Source organism: Merops nubicus, unplaced genomic scaffold, assembly GCF_000691845.1.
Source record: "Merops nubicus isolate BGI_N331 unplaced genomic scaffold, ASM69184v1 scaffold18301, whole genome shotgun sequence".
Lineage (NCBI taxonomy): Eukaryota > Metazoa > Chordata > Aves > Coraciiformes > Meropidae > Merops > Merops nubicus.
The window spans coordinates 3735-24756 of record NW_008586443.1 but is presented as its reverse complement, the minus strand read 5'-3'; the positions used below and the strand labels follow the sequence as shown (position 1 = coordinate 24756).

Genomic DNA, 21022 nt, shown 5'->3' with positions numbered 1-21022 from the left:
TTATATTAAAACTGAAGAGACATTTTTTTTTTTTTTGTCAGCAGCAGTGAAAGGTCAGCAATAAATCTTCAAGGTTTCTGTTATTTCCATATTTGTGCAATGTGGTGATGTCCTGCCACTGCGTTTAGATGTCTTTGACACTATGTCATGAATTATTCTCCTCTTTTTATTTCCTGACAGTTTCGAGTGTTCACTGCTCCCTTCCACAAGGTAGGCTTCGCAGATTTCTGGCTGGCTGATCAGCTCAACAGCCTGGTGGTGATACTCATGGATCTGGAATACATGATCTGCTTCTACAGCTTTGAGGTTCAGTGGGAGGACAATGCGGGACTTCTGGCGAATACAGGTAGAGTAATGGTGGCAACCCATGCAGACACAGTCAAAGTGACCTGAAAAACACTGAGCCAGGAACCTTCATAATCAGCTGTTTTGAAGAGGGCTACCAGAGATACAGGAAATTAAATAATTGGCGTTTCTTGTAAGCATAGCATTAGAGAGATTCTGCCCTTTCTTACTTCCATCCAGAGAAATGGAATTTTGCATCTCCGTGTTCATTTCCTAATCCAGTCATTTGGCCTGATGTGTACATTCATCAAAGAATTTAGACACAGCACTTCTTGATTGGAGGGAGAAATCCATTTGCCTGGCACTGTAGTTTTATTTCATGGTGGATAACCATGTTTTGCTTTTAGCCTGTTCCTGTTGCTCAGCATGAAAACGAGTTGCATGAGCTTGTTAACCACAATTTGCTGTTCTGTAGCCTGCTTCTTACAGTCTCCGTCATAGTACCCTGAAGCAAGAGAGGATGGAGAAACTTCCTCAGAGCTTGTTAGTGCCACCCCTTATTCAATCAGACTTGATGCTGTGACAGTGGGGTTGTGCGTGCTCTGCTGCTTCTCTCCTTTCTAGCCAGAAAAGTCACAGGCCTAGCATATGAATTTTGACCTTGGCATTCCCAGTGGCAAAATAGTACCTGTCTCCTCCTGGATTGGGCTGTTGTCTTTCCATTGGAAGTAGTGACTGGTAGCAAATTGTGCTGTCTGCTGGCTTTGACACTTGCTGAAAGAATTTGCAGTATGCTTCAATAAGCATCAGTGTTCACTTTGTTCTTCCAATCTGTCAGATCCTTCTCTTCCCTTTAAGACAGTGATGCAAGCAAAAATTTATTAAAAATACAAATAAATAAAGCAACTGAGTGTATAACACCTTGTCCTCTTCCAGTCCAAACCATAGAACGATAGTGGAATGCTTTGGCATAAATACCAGCTAATATCTTGTCTCCATTAATCTGAAAAAGAAACAAATGTTTGTTAGTCAGTGGGGAGTTTGGTTCAGATGTGCTGAACAAGACAGTGTAAGAGCACAGCATGCTCAGGGGTCCCAGGCAAAGCTGGGGTTTTCCTAGTCATTTCCTCAATAAAAAGAAGGCTTTCAAAATCAGAGGTGGGACACAATGTCATGTTGGTGTAGCTGCCTCTTTGCCCCAGTTGTTGAAGTCAGCGCTATGCCCTGGCTTTTCTTTTAAAACAAACAAAAAAAACAAGCACATACTGAAATATGTTTTTTCCTATTATAACAACAAGAAAATACTATAATATACAAGAAAAATGTGTCAAGGACATCTTAGGCAACACAACTGTTTGAGCTGTCCTGCAGAGTTTGGAAATGCTCTCCCATTTATGCACAAAAATTCAGTATTGAAGGCCTTTTGTAATTCCATCCTTAATTTGATTATTCACAGTACTGCCAACAGCACAAAATGAATTAAAAAATAGATTACTTCTAATCTTCCTGCATGTTAATTGTACTGGCAGCAGTGAAAGAGCTAGATGGTGATTTGTCTTGATGTGTTATTGATGTAATGTCACCTGAATACCTCTGAGATGGAGCAAAAGGCTTCAGGATACTTTCTGGTGATGAACTGCTTGCTGTTCTGGATGCGTGTGTGCCGAAGCATGAAGCACTGATGGGGAGTTGCTGTTGTGTCAAGTGACATTGTTCTTACAGAAAGGAAGACAATAAGAGTTCTTAAACTTACTGACTGTGTCCCTGAAACTTTTTTCTTGCAGATAATCAGATTTGTTACAGCTACTCCTACGGAGTGAGAGCAGTTGTCCAGTGCATCCCTGCTTGGTTGCGATTCATCCAGTGCCTGCGCCGTTACCGTGATAACAAACGGGCCTTTCATCTGGTTAATGCTGGAAAATATTCCACCACCTTCTTCGTGGTGACATTTGCAGCTCTCTACAGCACTCACAAAGGTATTGGATAGTTTGGAAAATCCTTTCATATCATGGGGTTTGGCTTTTATGTGGGAGAAGCTCAGAATTTGGCATCCCATTGAAGCATGAACTTTTGTCTGTTGGCACCTGTGAAACATCTCAGTGGAAAGGCAAAGATGTTGAAAAGACAATTTTAAAACCTTTTAGGTATTTTTCACATGGCTGGTGTGCTTAGAACTGCACTTCTGTAGTGTGAGAGAGAATTTTCAGATTTCTCTCTCAACAGGAGAAAACAGAAATGCCTGTCAGATTTTGCTGCAAAGGGAGGTGGAATGGGAGATGTATACAGAAAGAGATAACATAGGAAATACTTCTCCCTTGGCGTTCATGAATAGCTAACCTGGATCATCTAAACAAGGTCTGTCCATCATTCCTGAATGTGTGAAGGTGTGCACAGTGCTGGGAAAACGTTCACTCTGGGTTCTCCTGTGTGTTTTTATCCAGGTTTTTTCTGCAGCTAGTAGGGAGTTGTTTCCAATCCATTTAACTGCAGATTGAGCTCTGATCCCTGAAGTTCCCCATCTCCCTGGAAACGACAATTACTTGATTCTGCTCTTGTTCTGAAGGAAAAAGCTTTTAGTTTCTGCACTTCAGGCAGTCGCCCTGCCTTTCATTGTTCTGAAGTCCTAAAAGCTGTGTTCTTTTATTTGAAAATATATACTTTCTATATCTTCAGAAATTAGCCTCCACACACACTCGTGATCAATTATTCTGAAATATGATTGTGATAGGGCAGGGAGAAGTGTTCAAGGCATGTTTCTAGTAACATGCTGGTTTTGTGGAGGGGCGGCAGAACTATTAGAAACCTTCCTGTGGCCACAAAATGGCTGTTTTGATGTAAGTGGGCCCGAAGTCACCCCCGATACCATTTCTTAGACTTTGCATTTTAATGGCAGAGAAGTGCATTGGTGCAAGCTGGCTGAAGGCTGCAACCTGGGCACTTTGCATCTGGAGGGACAGGCAGCCTTGGCCTGGGAGCATCTGTGGTGGGTACAGTGCCTGGCCCCTCTGTGCATCTCCTCCCCACTGCCACATCCCTGGAGCTTGTTCCCGGTTTAACTTGTTTGCTCGGTGACATTCTGCAGCTCTTCAGTTCTAGCCCTGCAGTCCAGTTAGTCACCACCACCAAACCCTGAGATGAGACAAATAGGGAGTGCCTGGCTGTAGTCACTGCTTATATGCTTTTATATACAGTGCTTGCTCTGGGGTGGTTGACTAATCTTACTCCTTCCCGGGGGGGAGGGGGGTACACACACTCTGGCAGAGCCTTCCCTGGGAAGGTCAGAGTGAATTTGGAGCCAAGAGGAAAACCAGCATCTCTCAAAATGTCCTGCTGAAGAATCTGACCTCTTTCTGCTCCCCTTGAAGCTTGCATCTGTGCCAGTACCCCTGACCCTTGTCCTTGTGTCTGCCCATACATAACTGTTTGCTCTTCAAGTCTGGCAGGGCATGGGTTGTAATGAGGTGTTTATGAGCCGGGCACGGGGCTTGTTCCAATTGCTGAGAGATGTTCATGACTCCCAGCTTTTGTCCGCCCAGTTTTGTCAGTGGGAGTCAATACCATGTAGTTGTTGGTATCATACAAAAAAATGTAGATGCTTAGTGTCCTTTGGAAATTACACATTAGCATGGATTTTGGAAATGTCACGGTGCCTGGGCTTGTATCGATTTTTCAGAGGGCTGCTGAAACACCTTGCTGTGTCTCAGCTGTGTAAGTCTGCTCTCATCCTGCCATAAACACACTTTCTAATAGGCTGTACCTGTTAAGAATCCAATTTTATCTGAGTGCTTTACATAGTTCCCAGTTCTTTTGGAATGTGGCATCAGATGGTCTACCATCAAGTTGTTATGATGTTATTGTTGAAAATAGATGCACTGCTCGCCTACACCTTCTGTGTGTCTGCCGAAGGGTAGCAGAGACAAACACCCATCTCTTACCTACAAAACATCTGTTGGGGGCAAGCTACTTGCTTCTGAGAAGGAAAGCACTGCCCAAAGCAAGTGAAAAATTAGTAAAGCTCCTTGCTTCTCACACCTGCTCTAAATTGCGCTAAAGAACCTGTTAATTGCTGTGTTAAGAAGAGCTTTATTTAAACGGTCTTTCATGCCTGTGTGTGGAAGCCTATGACTTATGCCTCTGGAATGACAGCTTTTGGCTGCCAGGAAAGGAGGGTGATTGGTGGCCTTTTCTTGGGAGGTCAGGTAATGTACACCGGCGCCTGGTCTCCACTTGGGACTCGTGGGGACATCACAGCTCTCTGGAAAGGCTGGTCTTCCTTCCTTGATTTGCAGATGGAATAACTTGTGGCTACTCTGTAGGTTTTTACCTTGCGTCTGCTAACTGTGTGAAAATGGACTGTGTGGCCGGGAGGGTGTGTTGGCATTGAAAGCTAATTCATACAGAGTGTACTTACAGCGTTCTTGTGCTGTTTCCTTGTGCTTGCTGGCAAACAAATGTATAAATGCCACCTTACTATGTTTAAGTGATGTATGCTGCCTCTAGTTACATGTGGTACTCCCTTCTCCAAATTCCATGTGGTGAAAGATTCCCCCCAGTGACACAGTGTACTGTGGGCTGTTGATGAGTATCTGTTTTCCCAAAGTATCACTGTTTAATAATTCATATTGCTCGGGTGGTGCATAATTCTGATTCTACCCTTGGAGAAGACATTCCTTCAGATTTCTTCCTTTTAATTTAGATGCAGAAAGCAATTTTCTCTGCTAATTGCAGTTGGGATGTTAGACGGGTAAGCTACCAAAGTAAATTCTGTTACATTCTCTCTCCCAAACTTGTAATCGTCTTGTCCTGGGACAAGACTACTTTTACAGAGTTAACTTGAAGCTATCATCCTGCTGTTGAGGTATCATCTGGATTAGTGAAGCTGAGCTGAGAGCAGCTACCCCACAGCAGAAGACAGTGGAGCAGGCAGTGGTTGGGTGGCCAGCCGCCGGCTTCACCACGGCTCAGGGTCGGAACCGCGCCGCAGGGGCGGCAGCAGCAACCCAAGGGCAGCTGTTGCTGAGCTCCCAAAGGGAGAATGCTCAGTGGTTTTATATCTCTCAAAGGAACGGGAAGCAAAGGCTGCGTCCTGTAAATACAGCCCTGCGGGGCGTGTTTGTGCAGGCAAATGAGGCATGTCTGTAACTCTGAGCTACCTAGCAACCCGAGCGCCCAGCACCGCTGGCCAGCAACCTCTGTCCCTGCAAGGCTCTTTCCTACTCTTGCTTTGCACTGAGTAGTTCAGCGCCAGCATTGACTTCCCTGGCAGTGCTGAGCAGCTTTCCCCAGAGCTAGCCAACTGAATATTCTATTGCCTTATACAATCCCTGCCGAAACCTACGTGGTGCTAGGGAAACAAATTATTAAGCCAGAGTCTGCAGCAGAATATTTACGCCAAGTGCGGTGTTGTTCTGACTCACCACTACTTTTTGCAGTTTTCACTCTGCCAAGAGCAGATGTGCTTTCACTGACAGATGCACCAGTGTACCTGCTTCCACTTCACTCCAGCTTATTGTAACATTCCACGGGGTTCCCCTCTGTTGTAATGTGTACTTGCATTTAAGAAGGTATGCTGACGTTCCAGCCTTGGTTTCATTCCTCACTCAGACCTGGTTCAGGCTCTGTGCGGTAAGATTGTTATATTTAGTTGTTCGGATCTTGGGAGAAACATTGCAACACTGGAGTTGTGTTGTACTACTCCGAGTGCTGCTTGCTTCTTAAGCTGTATGCGTGATTTATGCTCAAACTTTGTTCTTTGTAAAATCAGATGCATCTTGGTTTTGCTAATGTCTGTCAATTTTCTCTTCTCTTGATGTCTTTTACTCACACGGTATTAGTGGAAATACCTGACTTACATATAATACAGATTTGTCTTCTGCACTTGAACTGAGCTTCTTGAGTACTTTGTACTCTTCCATCATTTTATTGTTCTGTGGGATTTGCTGTTTCAGCATGAGCATTTCTGCATTTACCTTGTTTTTTTTTCAGGAATGTGTTACTGAGTTTAAGCACAAATACTGGCTTAAAATTAGCTATGTGAGTTTTTATCCTTTAGCTGAAGGGAAAGATGGTTTATGCAAGTTTTCATGGTCAGTTTAATTTACGCACTATGGTCAATGAAATCCTTGTGGTCTGGGTAGTATCCAGCTATTTATTAACCTCTGAATTATTCCTAAATTAATCCATGTGGCCTGAAAACTTGAGTGAACTTCTATTCCATTCTAATACCCTTTCTAAGGTACTACAAATAAGACTGAACACGGGCTGGCATTGGCTTGGAAGTGCCATAGGTCTGTCTAAGATAACGTAACTGTTACATACTTTCTCATTAAACAGCCCAGGAAATTGACAGTAATTAAAAATACAGAAGTTAACTAAATAGGGCTGTCTCCTAAGAGTTGTGCTTCTGCTCTTTTCATCGCTTCAGAAACAGGCTTCTCTGATAAGTCATATATAAATTGGTTTTCTTTTTAAAGCCAGAGAAAAAACTGTGAAATTCTTTGCTTTGTCAGAGAATAGAGACGTGAACTGTCAAGGCAGGAGTCATCCTTTGATTAATGGGCTTTTGCAGGAAGGTGTTGGACCATCCCTTGCCAATAGAGAAGTTCCACCAGATCTGACCAGGTGAAGATGAATGGGAAACGTGCTGATTTTTGAAAACACAGTGGAAGATTCCCAGGTCTTGTAACTGCTGCCCACTCCTTATTAATCATGATGGCTTTGGCTGCTACCAGTGGTGATACTGGCTGGTGTGGCCAACTGCCTGCTGGGACAGGTCGCTGGTTCTCCCATGGTCTGTCCCACCACAGCTCCCCTTGAGAGGGCTGTAACTTTCAGATGAAGGGTGGTGATGCACAGCAAGAATGGGGAGAGGATGGTGGTAATATTGCAGTGTTGCACTGGGAGCTGCAGGAGGACACCTGACTGCACCTTACCTCTGCTCCTCTCTGCCAGCTGAAGAACTGGAAAGTGGGTTGTGTCCCTTAGCCCTTGTTGCTACTGTGTTAGAAAGTACAGGGTGCAACCCCTGTGGAGTGAATTTGCTGGTAGGTGGGGCAGTAATTCACTGTGATCCTAAGTGGTTACAGCAGGAGAGGAGCACAAGGTGATATGAGAACTGGGACTAAAATGACTTTTACAGAAATCAGACATCAGTGTAACACCTCATAGTAACTCAGCCGAGAAATGTCATTTTATTTCTAGAGAGTGGGGCAAGGCAAAAGAAGCAAGCATGTAGAATTCAAGTACAAATCTTTTTTTTTTTTAAAGTACAAAACTTAATAGCAACAACAAAACATTCCCTGAAGAATGAAGCAAGTAGTGTTTGTGAGATCCCGTTCCCTAGCTTATCCCTTGTGTTTCAGTACAAGATCTCCAATCTCTCCTCTTCTTCCTCAGCGCTGTAAGAGCTGTCAGCACTGTGGCAAGCCAGATCATTTAAGTGTCACAAGAGCCTTACAGGGTGTTTGGGTTGACCTCTTGAAGTAAAACAAACTTTGTAATGGGATTAACTGGCTTCTTTCTTAATACTTGCAGTTTCTGTACAGCTTGCCTTAGCGCGGCGTACTGGCAGCTCCATCAGCATGATTATTTGGAGCCCAACGTCTGTCACATTGCTGTGAGCTAGGATGAGTTTTGTCTGAAACCCTGTCATCCTGTGCCCAGGAGGCCTTCAGTAATGAGTTGTGTTCATTAGCTAGTCTTTCTGATCCTTTCCATCAGAGCCACGGCAGTGTCATTAGCGAAGAATCGGAGGCATTGCCGTGGGCAAACATTTCCATCCTGGCCTCTGACCTCCTCCCAGCTCTGACGCGGGTCTCTGCGGCACCCTGAGCGAGCGCGGCTTCTCCACGCCGGCTTGTTGGCTCCTCTCATTGCCTAGGCACTCGTCCCAGTGATGGTGCTTCGGGGTAGAGCCGGGAAGGGTGAGCAGCGCCCTGGCAGGACCGTGGCTGGGACGGTAAGTGAGCGGGGAAGGTGAGATGAGCCGGCAGCCCGTGCTCGGTGGGGAGCCTGCGGGGGGGGTGGGAGCGATTTTGGGAACTGACACCGCACCCCTTACGTCAGCACAAATGAGGCATAAAATCCCACAGGAAAATCTTCCAATACTTTGTAGGCCTACAAATGTCAAGTGGGACATTCCCAGCGCTGGCAGCTGCGCCGTGGGGGAGCGGCAACCTCGGCACCCTGCCGCCGAGTGATTCATGTGTTCGCTTCTCGAGATTGCTGCTGAGAGGTGGATTTTAATGGCTGGGATTGGGAAAGTGGACTATATAGTACCGTTTGTATCACTTAATACACTTCAGTGTTAAAGGTTAGTGAAGAAGCGGGAGCGCTAATGAATGAGGTGTAAGTAAAAAGGGTGGCCTACTGATACCTCATTTTGTGGGCACTTAAAAGGGGGAAGCCTGACCTTTCTTTAATGGAACATTTTAAGAAAATAAACTGACAACATTACAAGTGATTTTCCTGTCAAATGTTTGCAGGTCTGGAGTTCTGTGGTGCTACACAAATCTAGGAGATTTGACCATCTGACAATTTTTATTTTAACTTGCTTTTTTTGGTTGCTGTTATATTTTGAAGGAATCTTTAAAATCTCAAAGCACTGTAGAGGTAGCAGATGACATTGTGTCCTGGTCCTTAAATTGTCCAGTGAAGGACCTGATTACCATGTTATTTATTTCTGATTGTGAATCCAGTTATTCTTACTATTGAAACTGCTCGCAAATGCTTAGATTGGAAATGCGTCCTTTTCAAGTTGGCATTTGAACATCCCCCAAGAACACTACTCAAGTGCTAGAGAATCCACCAGAAGAAGAATCAGGTTAAATCTTATTCATGACTGATATGCTTCCTCCTGTTTGCAATTAAATCACATTCTTCCGTTTGTGAGGTAGAAGCAATGAGATTGCCGAGATGTCTTGAACACACAGTTGTCTTGTCCTACAAACCCAACGCAAACCTGAAGAGTATTTTTAGTCAAAACACAATTTGGGGATTTCCCTGCTCTACAAATGTAGACACTAACTAGAAGAAAAAACAAAATGTTGCCCCCTGACAGTTCTTCACTGTACTGTATCGTGCCGCTTTGCTTCAAATTGTGCCCGGAGGCTATAGCAGAGGTTTGCAGAGTCTGACGGGGAGTTTGTTTGTACGAAATGGTTGTGTTTGACAAAGCCCATCAGCAGGCTGGTGTTTGACAAAGCCCATCAGCACGGGCTGGCGAGTCCTCCGCGGGCTCCTCCGGGCTGTTTGCCTTTTTGCTGCATGAAGTCCGCTGTCGTGTCACGGCTCTGCCATTGATCAGCGCTAAATAGCGGTACGTGCTGGCTGGGCAGAAAGGCAACGCTGCTGCTGTTCCCTCATTAAGATGTATAATTACTGAGGGAGCGATAATACTGCACTTCAAGCAGCAAGGTGTTAGACAAATGCTTTGGGATGTCATTCTGGGGGCAGTTCTTAACGTAGATAAGTCAATTCTGGCTGTCACTCCCCCCTCTCGTTCAGTGCTGGGATGGAGTTAATGGGAATGCATCATGCCTGGGCTAACTGGGTGGCAGAAAGTGTATGCTTCATACTCTGGTGTCTGTGCTTGCCTAGCACACTGGAAATAGAGATATTTGTGTTTTGGTTCTGCTTAAATCTGTGACTGAAAGGCTGGTCATCAAAGGAGCCTGAATTCTTTGTGCCTTGACCAAGGGGTTCTTAACTGGCTCTGGAGGCAGAGCTGCCCTGGCTGGGTCAGTGGTGTCTGATGTGGCAGGGCTTACCTGACTGTGTTTCCTGATAACCTCACGCTTCTTACAGCTTTTATCAGGACCTTCACCATCAGCAGAAACCACAGCCAGCTGCAGTGGCTGACACGCCAGGAGCGCTTATCGAGGGCCATTGTGCTCTCTTATCCAGGTCTTCAATAATACATGGCATTGATTTTTGCTGTGTTGAATACTATATAGTGTTTACATTCCCTGGAATAATTCAGCAGGGTAAACAGATAGTATTCTTTGGAAGTAAAGTCAATATTAACCACGTTCAGCATAGTATTTGCTGTCTATCTTTGATGGAAAGCAACCTTTCTCTTGCCTCTTTTTAGAAGGGGCTATAGTTTCTGTGCGGTAGTTTTCTCTCACAATGCCAGTCAGATACCATGTCACCTGGGGCTGGTTTTGGGATCCAAGATATTGTCTATCAGCAGTTTTTGCAGACAGTAAATTCTGCTGCTTCAAGTACCTTTGGCTGTTTCCTGGGACTGTGGTCATTCACAGCTTCAGTTCAAAGGTGGAAGCCTTCCATTATTTATCTAGTTGACCTTCTGGAGCAATTTATAGGTGTATTTGTACAGAGTATCTATTGGACTTGACTTTTATAAGGTAAACTGAGGATGCTAATAGTAATTCTGTGGAAAAGGTTGCAAATGGCTTCTGTGGTACACTGCTTCACATCATCTGACAGGACAAGAGGAAACAGCCTCAGGTTGTACGAGCGGACTTTTAGGTTGCATATTAGGAAAAATTCCTTCCCCAAAAGTGTTGTCAAGCCTTGGAAGAGGCTGCCCAGGAAAGTGGTGGAGTCCCCAGCCCTGGAGGGATTTTACAGATGTGTAGATGTGATGCTGAGGGACATGGTTTAGTGATGCCCTGGCAGTGCTGGGCTAATCATTGGGCTCAATGATCTTAAAGGTCTGTTCCAACCAAAACAATTCTATGATCCTCTGGCAAGTGGAGATAGCAGGGCACTGTGAACTCAAATAAGCTCTGACATAAATGGACATCTCCAAGCTGCAGACATGGTAATGTGAGCATGTATTGCTCTGCCCATCACCAGGGAGGGTAAAGCTGCACCTGCAGCTTTACATGCAGAGGTTTTGTGCTGGTGTTTTCTCCTGCACGTGCTGTTTTGTATATCTGTAGCTTAGGAAGTTGCTACATGGTGGTACCCTTTGGAACATGAAGTAGGAAGGTCCTTTGTGCAACTTTTGCTGGGTGGACTGACAGTCATGCAGCCGAAGGGTTTCTGCAGTCCATGGGATGTTGAACTCTCGGTCTTTATTTCCTTCTTGGAGAGGCTGAGATCTACCAGGTGGCCAGAGTGCTTCTCTCATCCTGAGATTATCTCTCTCTAATATTTTTTGGTGGTTTCTAGCACATCATTAAACGAAGCAAAAACACAGGATGAAGCAGTATCTGCTTAAATAGATCCTGACATCATCATACATACGCACAGCTCTGTATTGCTTCTGAAAAACTGGCAGGACAGGAGTAGATGGAGCCTCTGGGCAGAATATGAATGCCTTGATTTTCTAGCCCCCTGAGCAGCTGTGAAGAGGGCCACTAGGACCAGCCAGTGGAGACTGAGATATAATTGCTTGCCTGGAGCAGTAACATATTTCTGTACACCAGCTGAATACCAATGAGAACAGAAGGAAGGAAGGTATCAAACAGAATTGGAGGCAGGAGGAAAAGAAGGATAAGTGATTAAAGGAAAGGACTCAAAGGCCAAGGCTGAAGACAATAGGCTAGTTCTGATTAGAGCGTTTTACCCGGGAGTGATTTGGTTTTTTAATGAATTTTTTCAGGAGCTGAATGAATTGCAGAGCTGGTTGGTGAGAAAGCGAGCAGGAACAAGGGGCAAGCAGCGTGACCCCAGGTACCACTGAAAAGACTCCTGCAAAGATAGGGGAAGTGAAAGAGAAAGCTGAGACCAGGATGTCCTAACTAGAAGCAAACACATCCTCTTGAGGTTGATGAGGTTGATGCTACAAGATTTCTTACCTGGGCATTTTTCTTCCACCGCAGTACTCCTCCTTTCCGTAATTGCACACAACAGCCTTTAAGGCAATTTAGGTTTAAGCAGCACGAACCTTTGAAATCACCTTCCTTTATGACTGCCAATGTAGGATACGGTTTTGTTAACCACTTATGTAGTTTGAGATGATAGTCAGGGGCCACACTGTCCCATCCATGACAGGAGGACTTCACAGGAGCACCCAGCAGCGCTGCTTCAATGCTTTTCAGCCCTGTACGGGCAGGGCATGGCTCCTGCCAGGGGTGTGCCTGAAGGCACGGCCATGGGTGGTGCTGTCTGTGCTGCATTCTCCATGCTTGCCCCGTGGAGATGTGGAGTAAGACTTAGTTTATTTGAATTCTGTCCTTAAGGGGGGAAAAAGGAGAGGAAAAAAAAAAAACAAAAAAAAACCAACAGCGTGACCTAACCTTACAGCCTAAGTTATGTAGATGATTGCAGCCTCACAGGGTAGGTTGGAGCTTTGAAAAGCACTTAACCCACTAACTGCCTCTGAATTATCATTTAGGTTCTGGTAGGGGGAGCTAAACATGGAGATCTAATGAGCCAAAAGTAATGTTGGAAAGAGCAGGCTTAGTGTCTCTGAGTCACTGAATGTCAGCATCTGCCTTATCTTCCTGAAATAATGTAGTGGAGGCTTTGGAGGAGCTAATTGCTAAGCTCCAAAATCTCACCTATGCGCTGTTTTGTGGGCAGCTGCACTTTAAAAATGGATGGGAGAGCTGGTTTCAAAGCAGCAGCATTAAGTTACCTGTGCATCAGAGCCCCACGTTCTGCAGGACTTCTGTGCCTGCTCCCGGGTGACGTCATGGCTCTCTGCAGTGGCAAGTGATGCGATGCTAGAGCGTTCCCTGGATAAAGCTGAGCCTCAGGAGGACGTGGGTTACTGCACAAAGGCTTCCAACCTTGCACAAAAGCAGGAAAAATAGACAAACCTCAGAGCTGCAGCAGACCCCGGGTCCTGCTCCTCAGCCGGTGTGAAGCTTCAGTGCAGACAGGCTTTGCTGCGTAAGTGGCTTTCATAGGTTTGCTTTAGGGGTGTGTTTTGAAAGGAGAATGAGTGTGTGTGTTTGACCTATATCCTGCACATCATGCCCAGGAAGCCTGAAAGGCGTCATGGGAGGAATGTGCTCTTCTGCAGTGCCTCTCATTTTCACCTCCATTAATTTTATTGGATTGCTGCGTTATGTTTATATCATGATCGTTAGAAACAAAACAGGAAGGAGAGGGCAAATTGCCCTGTTGCTCTGTGTGGTCATCTTTGGGGATTCTGTTGTTTTGAAGCCACATGTATGGAAAACAGTGCTGTCACTTAGTGTGACATTGGGTTTGGACTGAAAGAACGACAGCATTTTTGTCCTACAAGTGTTACTGGCTTTGTTAGAAAGAATCGGTGAGTGAGCTATTGCAGTGGCTGCACAGAAAGGAGGAAGGACTCCAGATAGCAGCAAGATGCAGAGTGTCTCAGCCTTGCAAAACGTTATCATGTGTTTTATTTTTATGAATGTTATGGCCCAGACTTGCTAATTAAAAGCAAACGGAATTATCATATCTATTTGTTTCTACTCCAACCAACTGATGCAGGGGAGATTTAGCTGAGTTGAGCAGCGTAACCTTTTCAAGGGGGAATAGGAAACAACTTAGTTGCAAAAACATCCACAGGTGAGTAGGCACTGGGCCCACAGGCCTATGTGTCACAAAGAGAAGCTTTCTGTGGGCATTTAAGACTCTACAGAGCCTTCTTCAGGATTTATATATACATGCTGATGTATTGCCTTGTGTGTTTCTTATGTTCCCGTGCCACCACGACCTCTAAAATGGCTAGTGGGAATTCCTGTACTGCCCATCCTCTTTCAGTGCACTATTGCACTGTTGTTTATATTGATACAAACCAAAATGTTTTCTTGCAAACCCCTCCTCGCTGAGCACTCTCATTTGCTTTTTCCTTTGTACAAGACTGTGTCCTTTGCGAAACGTGGCCCTCAGCTTCCACCTGCTGTTCAGAGCCGGAATGGCAAGTCTACCACAAAAAACTTCCAGAAAACAAAATAGCACAAGTTTCAATCCCAAGTGCAAAATGTTGGAATGAGGTGGCAGTGGAATTTAAGTGACACTATAAAGCTAGTCCTGGTCAGGCTTTTGGTTTGGTTCAGATTAGCTAGCCTTATTTTACCAGAACTTGGATAAAATGAGTGCTATTTCCGCTGATCAAATCAGCCAATTTGTAGCTGTTTTAAGAAGCCGTTTGCTTTAAGTTGTACTGAAGTGTGCTGTTCTTCTCTTTTCCAGCTAAAAACCACAGTGACACCCAAGTGTTCTTCTACCTGTGGATTATCTTCTATTTCATCAGCTCATGCTATACCCTAATTTGGGACCTGAAGATGGACTGGGGTCTCTTTGACAAAAATGCTGGTGAAAATACCTTTCTTCGAGAAGGAATTGTCTACCCACAGAAAGTGCGTACACAGCCTGATCTTGTATTAGAGAAGGCTTTTAATGTTTTAACAAAACCTGCTGAGTTTAGAGCATGTTGCAGTTGGCCACTGGTGCTTCTTGAACGCTATGGGCTGGGACTTTCTAGCTGTAGAGTTTATTTCAAAGAGGTCATTTCATGCTGTTCACTTCTCTAGTGGTTGTGCAGCAAATTCTGTATCAGAAGACCTGAAGAGGTCTGTCTTCTGTGGAGAACATGTACGATGAGCTGTCCTCTTTGTCTTGTTCTTTAGGCATACTACTATTGTGCCATTGTAGAAGACGTGATCCTGCGTTTTGCGTGGACTATCCAGATCTCCCTCACTTCCATGCAAATCTTTCCGTACGCTGGGGACATCATTTCTACTGTTTTTGCCCCACTTGAGGTGTTCCGGTAAGGCTGCTTGACTGAACAGTTTATTTCTCTTTTGGGTTTATATCACTTGTATAACGTCAGCACGGTGGGAAATGCCTTGCTCCGTGGACATGGAAGGTACCAGTCCCTCGAATGAAAATCTTAGTCTAACAGAAACATTTAATCTGAACAGGATGCTGGGTGAAGAAGGCTGTAGAGGGCTCTGCAGTGATACGAGCTTCTGTCCTTCATGCTGTGTTTACAGTTTCCTCTGAACCTATGCCTAATTTTGAGGGTTTTGTTATTACTAAATTTATCCTTAAAATTACCTTGTTGCAATTTCCAGATGAAATTTCACTTGATTCTCATGTTTGTAATTATTCTTAAATCTCTGCTGCTTTTCTAATCACTAATTTGGGTTCTGTATTGTCAGTTTGGATCCTGCCAACGTTTCATGGCTCTTTACACACTTATACTCTTAGATGGGGACCCATCCCCACAGTTTCTTGAGATGAGTAAAAGCCCTTGAAGCTGAACCTCTCCTATTTACACAATGGAGGTTACTGAACCTCACTTATGTAGATGTGGAGGCTACTGAACCTCACTCGTGTACATGGTGGGGATTGCTTTTAGCTTGTAACACCTCCACGCTGTCCAGCCTAGGGCTGCCACCCTTAGGGCAATGAATGAGCCTGACAGATTTTTTTCTCCAGACAGTTGGGAAGATGATGTATCAGGTGCTACTGTTAGTTACTGTCTGTTTCTCTGTGCTTCCAGCATGTGACCGGAGGCTCTTTGATCAGTGAGAAGAGTCAGTAGTACCCAGGTGCATGTGCCAGTGCTTTGCCAAACACGGGCAATGCCTGTAAAAGTGGAACCGAATTGGTAATGTTCACTTTTTCTCCACCTAGGCGGTTTGTGTGGAACTTCTTCCGCCTGGAGAACGAGCACCTGAACAACTGTGGTGAGTTCCGTGCCGTGAGGGACATCTCCGTGGCACCGCTCAACGCCGACGACCTGACGCTCTTGGATCAGATGATGGACCAGGAAGATGGCGTACGAAACCGCCGCAAGAACAAGCAGTGGAAGCGCAGCCAGAGCGTGTCCTTGCGCAGACCTCGTCTTGCTTCACAGTATGTTCTGCTACCCCCATAGCACAACAAAGCAAATCATGTGCTGGAGCTGTTGTTAGTGCATGGTGGCCATTGGTGGATGGGGTAATCATGTGAAGATCTCAGCCAAAATAGTCATTCAAAGGGAGGACTGATTAGTAAACAAATATGCCTCTGCTGGGAGGCTGATCCATCCTTTGCATTATCTTGGGGTTTTGGTAAACCACTGGACAAGGGAGTTCCCTTAACCAGACTCCCCTCCTGCAAAAATAGCCTATAGCAGTTGCCAAAGGTGATAAATCAAACCTGGAAGAGAGGTACTCTTCAACCAGCCATTTTCAGGCTTCAGACCACCCCAAGATTTCAGTTATCAATTAAGGTTTCACGTGCGAGATCTCAGACTCATTCCTCTCTCCAATCTAAGCTGGCGCAATTTTTTTGTTTCCACCCATCATTCTTGCACCCCAAACCCTGCCCCACCTTGCATCCCAGCCCCTGAACCTGTTGGCTCTGTATCTTCACTGCAGTGTCTGTGCTCTGAGCATCACAGGGTGCTCCAGTGTCCCACATCGCTCCTGTGCCAGCAGTACAGCCCTGCCCTTTGGCCAGGAGACAAGTTTGGGCTCCCGGGGATGCTGAAGCACAGCGGGCCAGGGGTGTTGTGCAATTCCTGCAGCACATCCCCCTCTTGCATCACCACATGGGAGGGGTGGATGGGAGGAGAAGGAGTCTGAGGCTGTCCCAGAAAGGATGTGCTCTGGCTTCAGCCACAGCCCTTGGGCCGTGCTTGTCTCATATCCGCGTTGGCTCAGAATACACAGATGTGACCAATACCAACAGTCTTTGTGAGGCCTCTAGAGACTGAAAAACTTTATGGAAAGGCAATGTTGGCCAAAGCCTGGTCAAACTCACTACAGCCATGTCCATTTACCCCTTGGACATGCACTGAACTGGGATGTGTTGGGCACATTCCAAAATACAGGCACCTGCTGTGCCTTTGTGCAGCCTGGTGAGGGACTGAGCAGGAGCATTCCCTTGGGCTTGCAGCCCCTGCTGCAGTGGTTTTGTGGAGTTTTGTGTGGAGGGGCAGGTGGATGCCCCTCACCCTCAGTGGTCCCTGGCTGTTGGTCGTCAGAGCCCAACAGAGGCCATGGTCCCTGCCTGCCCAGCATGGTATGGGCAGTGCCATGGGAGGAGGATGCTGAGGGACAGCTGGGGCACAGTTATCAGGCTCTGCTATTCCCGGTGAGAGTGGGAGGGTGTGAAATGGTTCCAGTAGCCTGATTATTCTCTCTCTGCCAGAAAGACTTTTTCTTCCCTGTTCGTTTTTTTCCTCCCCAAGCACACTGTGGTTTTACTGTCTGCATGCAATCATGGTGTAATCATGGGGATTTCTTCTCCCCAGTGAGTGTTTTCTGTTTGTTCTTTTTTTCCAGGTCCAAGGCTTCTGACACTAAGGTGTTGATAGAGGACCTTGCGAATGAAGTGAACACATGAGGTGGCCATGGTCTCTTATTCCACGTCCTTTGTTTTCTCGTTCTGTTCCCCTCTTCCCCAAGTAACCCGATCTCTGGTACAGTTCCAGCTGAAAACAGGAGAAAACACTGAACACGTTTTCCGAGCTCTTCCAGACCAGATCCTATGGACTCCAACAAGCTCACTGTGTTTCGTTTCTTTTCTTCTGGGTTAATTTTAATGTTCTATTTTAAAAAAAAAAAAATAAAATATTTTACTTTGTTTTGCCAATAAAGAGGACAGTTCGGGAAAGAAGGATTGTTTACAGTCTCAACAAGGACATACAAACCTGTCTGGATAACGAAGCATCATAGGGACTCCCTCATGGGACAGTGCTGAAAGCACACTCAGTTTCCGCTTGGCCCGGTTTTGACTGGTTGAAACCGGACTTAAGTTTTTAAACTGATTTGTTTGTTTGTTTGTTTTTTTTCTTCATATCCAGCGCTGAGGCACTGGCTGCACTTGCAGGGAAAGTGCACTTAGAGCAGTATCTTCATTCATGAAGCTACTTTTTAATTTGATGTAACTTTTCTTATAATTTTTTGGAAATAATGATGTATCTGTTGCATATAGTTTTCACATTATTTATGAAACTTAACAACCATATGAGAGTGATTTTGAGTCCTGTGCAATGAAGGTTGTAATGGTAAAACAAAGCCGGGAATGTAGATCTAGATCTCCAGGGTTGTGGGGTTATGCCTTGCAAATACCCATCTCGTGAAACAACTTGCATCTGTGTTTACCTTTTCTCTTTATTTTGAACCTTATTTTATTTAAACCAAAGTTTCTCTTTCTGAATATTTTTTTTTTTTTTTAGCTGCTGCTACTGCTTCTGGGCATGTCTCTTGTGCTGTTTCAACACCAACTTTCCATGCAGCTGTGCGAAAGTAGTGCAGGTGATCTTAAGGCCCTTTTGAAAGGAGAGTTGGTCCTAACACCAGCACAAAAAGCTAGGCAAACAAAGGCTTCGAAACTTCCTTCTCCAGATCAAAAAGTGTTTTTCAAAGCCTTAATAATCTTTAGCTGGCATGAGGGTATCGCATTGTGAGCCGGGAGTTTTTCTGATGTTCTCCTGCAGCCTAACGCAGCAAAAATGAGACAAGGCAAGGAGGTGATCATTCCCAGAGGAGGGGAATGAAGCAGGCTGGAGTTCAGGAGCAGTAGTCTGTTAGAGAGCTGTCAGGGAGCATGGAAAGGACTGTTGTGCCCACCTGATTAGGACAGTGAGGTTGAAAACAGATCTTCTGTTGGCTTCTGTTTTGGCAAAAACCCTGTGTTGGGCACTATCCCAGTATGCTGTCCTGTTGCTCATGCCCCTTGTCTTGCTAACCCAATTGGGGAATTTCAGTGCTGTTAAGCAGACTCGGGTAATTGGCAGCTATATTGCCAAGTAAATGATGTCAGAAGAGCAATGCTAACTCAGTGGTCTCGTTGGTCTTTCCTCCTGTAGGACAGGAAGCGCAGGGCCCACAGAGTCCCGCTGCCCTTCCCCTGGCATCTGCCTGCTCTCCAGCACCAGTACCAGTGGGTGAGGGGGGCTGGAGCTGACCTTCACAGCCTGGACCGCTGCTGCTGGGTCGGGCTGGCATGGGCAAGGGCCCTGGGACTGCTGCCTTCTTCTGTGCCCAGCTCATGGGCAGCTGTGGTGCACAGGAAGGGTGAAACTCGAAGCAGGATCCTCAATGTCTGTCCAGTGATGTGCCTCTAGTCTGGGTGATGGAATTGCAGGAATCTCTGCTTAGTTGCTGTTTGGTGGTTGCTTTTTTAGCTAGCTAATAGCATGGTTTCTCACACATCCAGGACATTGATTGCATTGTCTCGGTTTGCTTGCTGTGCCTCTTGCCCAGAGGAACTGAAGAAGGAAACTTAGTTCTCTTAATTTAATTGGAATTAGATGAAAATTCAGTGGTGGTGAACCTGTGCCCCGTGCCAGGCTGAGGGCGACCCTTCAAGTCTGTAGCTGCCTACACTTCTGTGACGTGCTCTCTGCTTACAAAGAAACTGTGACGGACCTGCCAAGAGATGCCTCTGCTCTGTCAGGGGTGTGTGGTGGCATGGCTGTTGTGGTTGGTGTGGTGGTTCTCCTCACATCTCCTACTGCCTCAGGCTGCTCTGGCGGGAGGGCAGCTGGACTGGCTGGGGTTCTGCTGTTTATTTGTGACGTGCCCAGGAATTTGTTTTCCCATATTTAATTCCCCTAGGTCTGTTACTCTTACTTAAGTGGAGGGTTCCTGTTCATGTGGAAGTGGAGTCTGAGATAGAAAGCCTTTTAAGACCTTTCTGCTTCCTAACTTGCATTGCAGCAGTTGTTGCAGTGTCCAAATGTCGCGTAGGTGTTTCCAGAGAGCGGTGCGAGACGAATGAAGCTGTACCTGCCTGGGGGGGTTTTAGAGGAGGGCAGCTGCCCTGAGGGGAGTGAACCAAACTAAACCAGTGGTGCTACTTAAGCAAGTGGTTCCTTATAAAAAGAAACAGCTGTACTGGTAATTCTTCCCTTCAGAGGGAAGGAAAAATACTGAGAGAAGTGGTATTGAAGCGATGCCGATCCCCTGGGAGCACTCTGTCTTCCTCAGCTGGGCTGGGGACAGTGGGCCGTGGCTGGGTGGCCTGTCTCACCTGTGCCATCCAACAGTTCGCTTCCCAACCTGGTGGGGAAGGTCAGGCTGTGAATAATTAAAATCTTAATCTGTAGTTTACCCAAATCCTTACAGAATTGTATTCTGTCTGTCCGTCTGCTCTGCTTCCTGCTCTGCTCTTTTTTTTTTTTCCCTTCCCTTTTTCCTCTGCCTTTGCTGGCAGGAGAAATAAGAATAAAAGGGGAAGTGGCGTGCCGTGGCTAGCAAACATCATCTTGCAAAATAAAGCATCGTCCCTTTTGGCAGTGAAGATGTTCTGTCAGGGAGAAGAAGCCCCTGTTCCCAGAGTCGTGACTTTTAAAGGCTTCTGGCTCCCCAGTGCTGTGTCTGCCTCTTCCCTCCCACCACCCACCCAGAGGTTTCTGAGAAATCAGGCGTGCAGACTCCTCCCGCGAGTGAGCGCCAAAGCTGGGATAGCCCCGCGTCTACGAGAACATCTGGCCAATAACAGGAGACCTAACGAAGCCGAGCAGATGGCGAGAGAAAATCACCCTGGTGCTCCTTGGGAGCGGCCGGCCTGAGGGGAGCAGGGACAGTCCGGGGCATTGCTGGTGGGTGCTTGGAAATGCTACTGGAGGGAGAACAGCAGAGTGACAACCCAAAAGTATGGAGAGTGGAGTTAAAAGGAGCTGGGCTTTGTTTTATCCAGTGCTTTAGTTGTTGAGAGTTATCTGGATGGAAGGTGGAAGCTGTGATGGGTCTGTGCTCTGGCAGCTGTGAAGCCGTGCTGGCTTTTGAGGGTCAAATGGTTTGGTGCAGAGGTAGGTGGTGGTTGTGTGCGGCTCTGAGGACAGGGTAGAAGCTTCTTTTGTCTGTGTGAAACCCTTGCAGATAGTCCCCTGTAAGGG

General features: G+C 45.9%; 1 protein-coding gene across 1 annotated transcript in view; it reads left to right on the top strand.

The window, feature by feature from the left end:
• The window catches only part of XPR1 (xenotropic and polytropic retrovirus receptor 1), a gene marked incomplete at its 5' end in the record, with an annotated part of 26664 nt that extends 8871 nt beyond the window's left edge, over positions 1–17793 (top strand). Inside the window, 6 exons of the mRNA XM_008948660.1 lie at positions 181–346; positions 2070–2261; positions 14374–14540; positions 14811–14950; positions 15823–16044; positions 17460–17793. Of these exons, the coding sequence (XP_008946908.1) occupies positions 181–346; positions 2070–2261; positions 14374–14540; positions 14811–14950; positions 15823–16044; positions 17460–17520 (948 nt within the window). The remainder of the gene's footprint in view (positions 1–180; positions 347–2069; positions 2262–14373; positions 14541–14810; positions 14951–15822; positions 16045–17459) is intronic.
• Positions 17794–21022: the final 3229 nt, after the last annotated feature.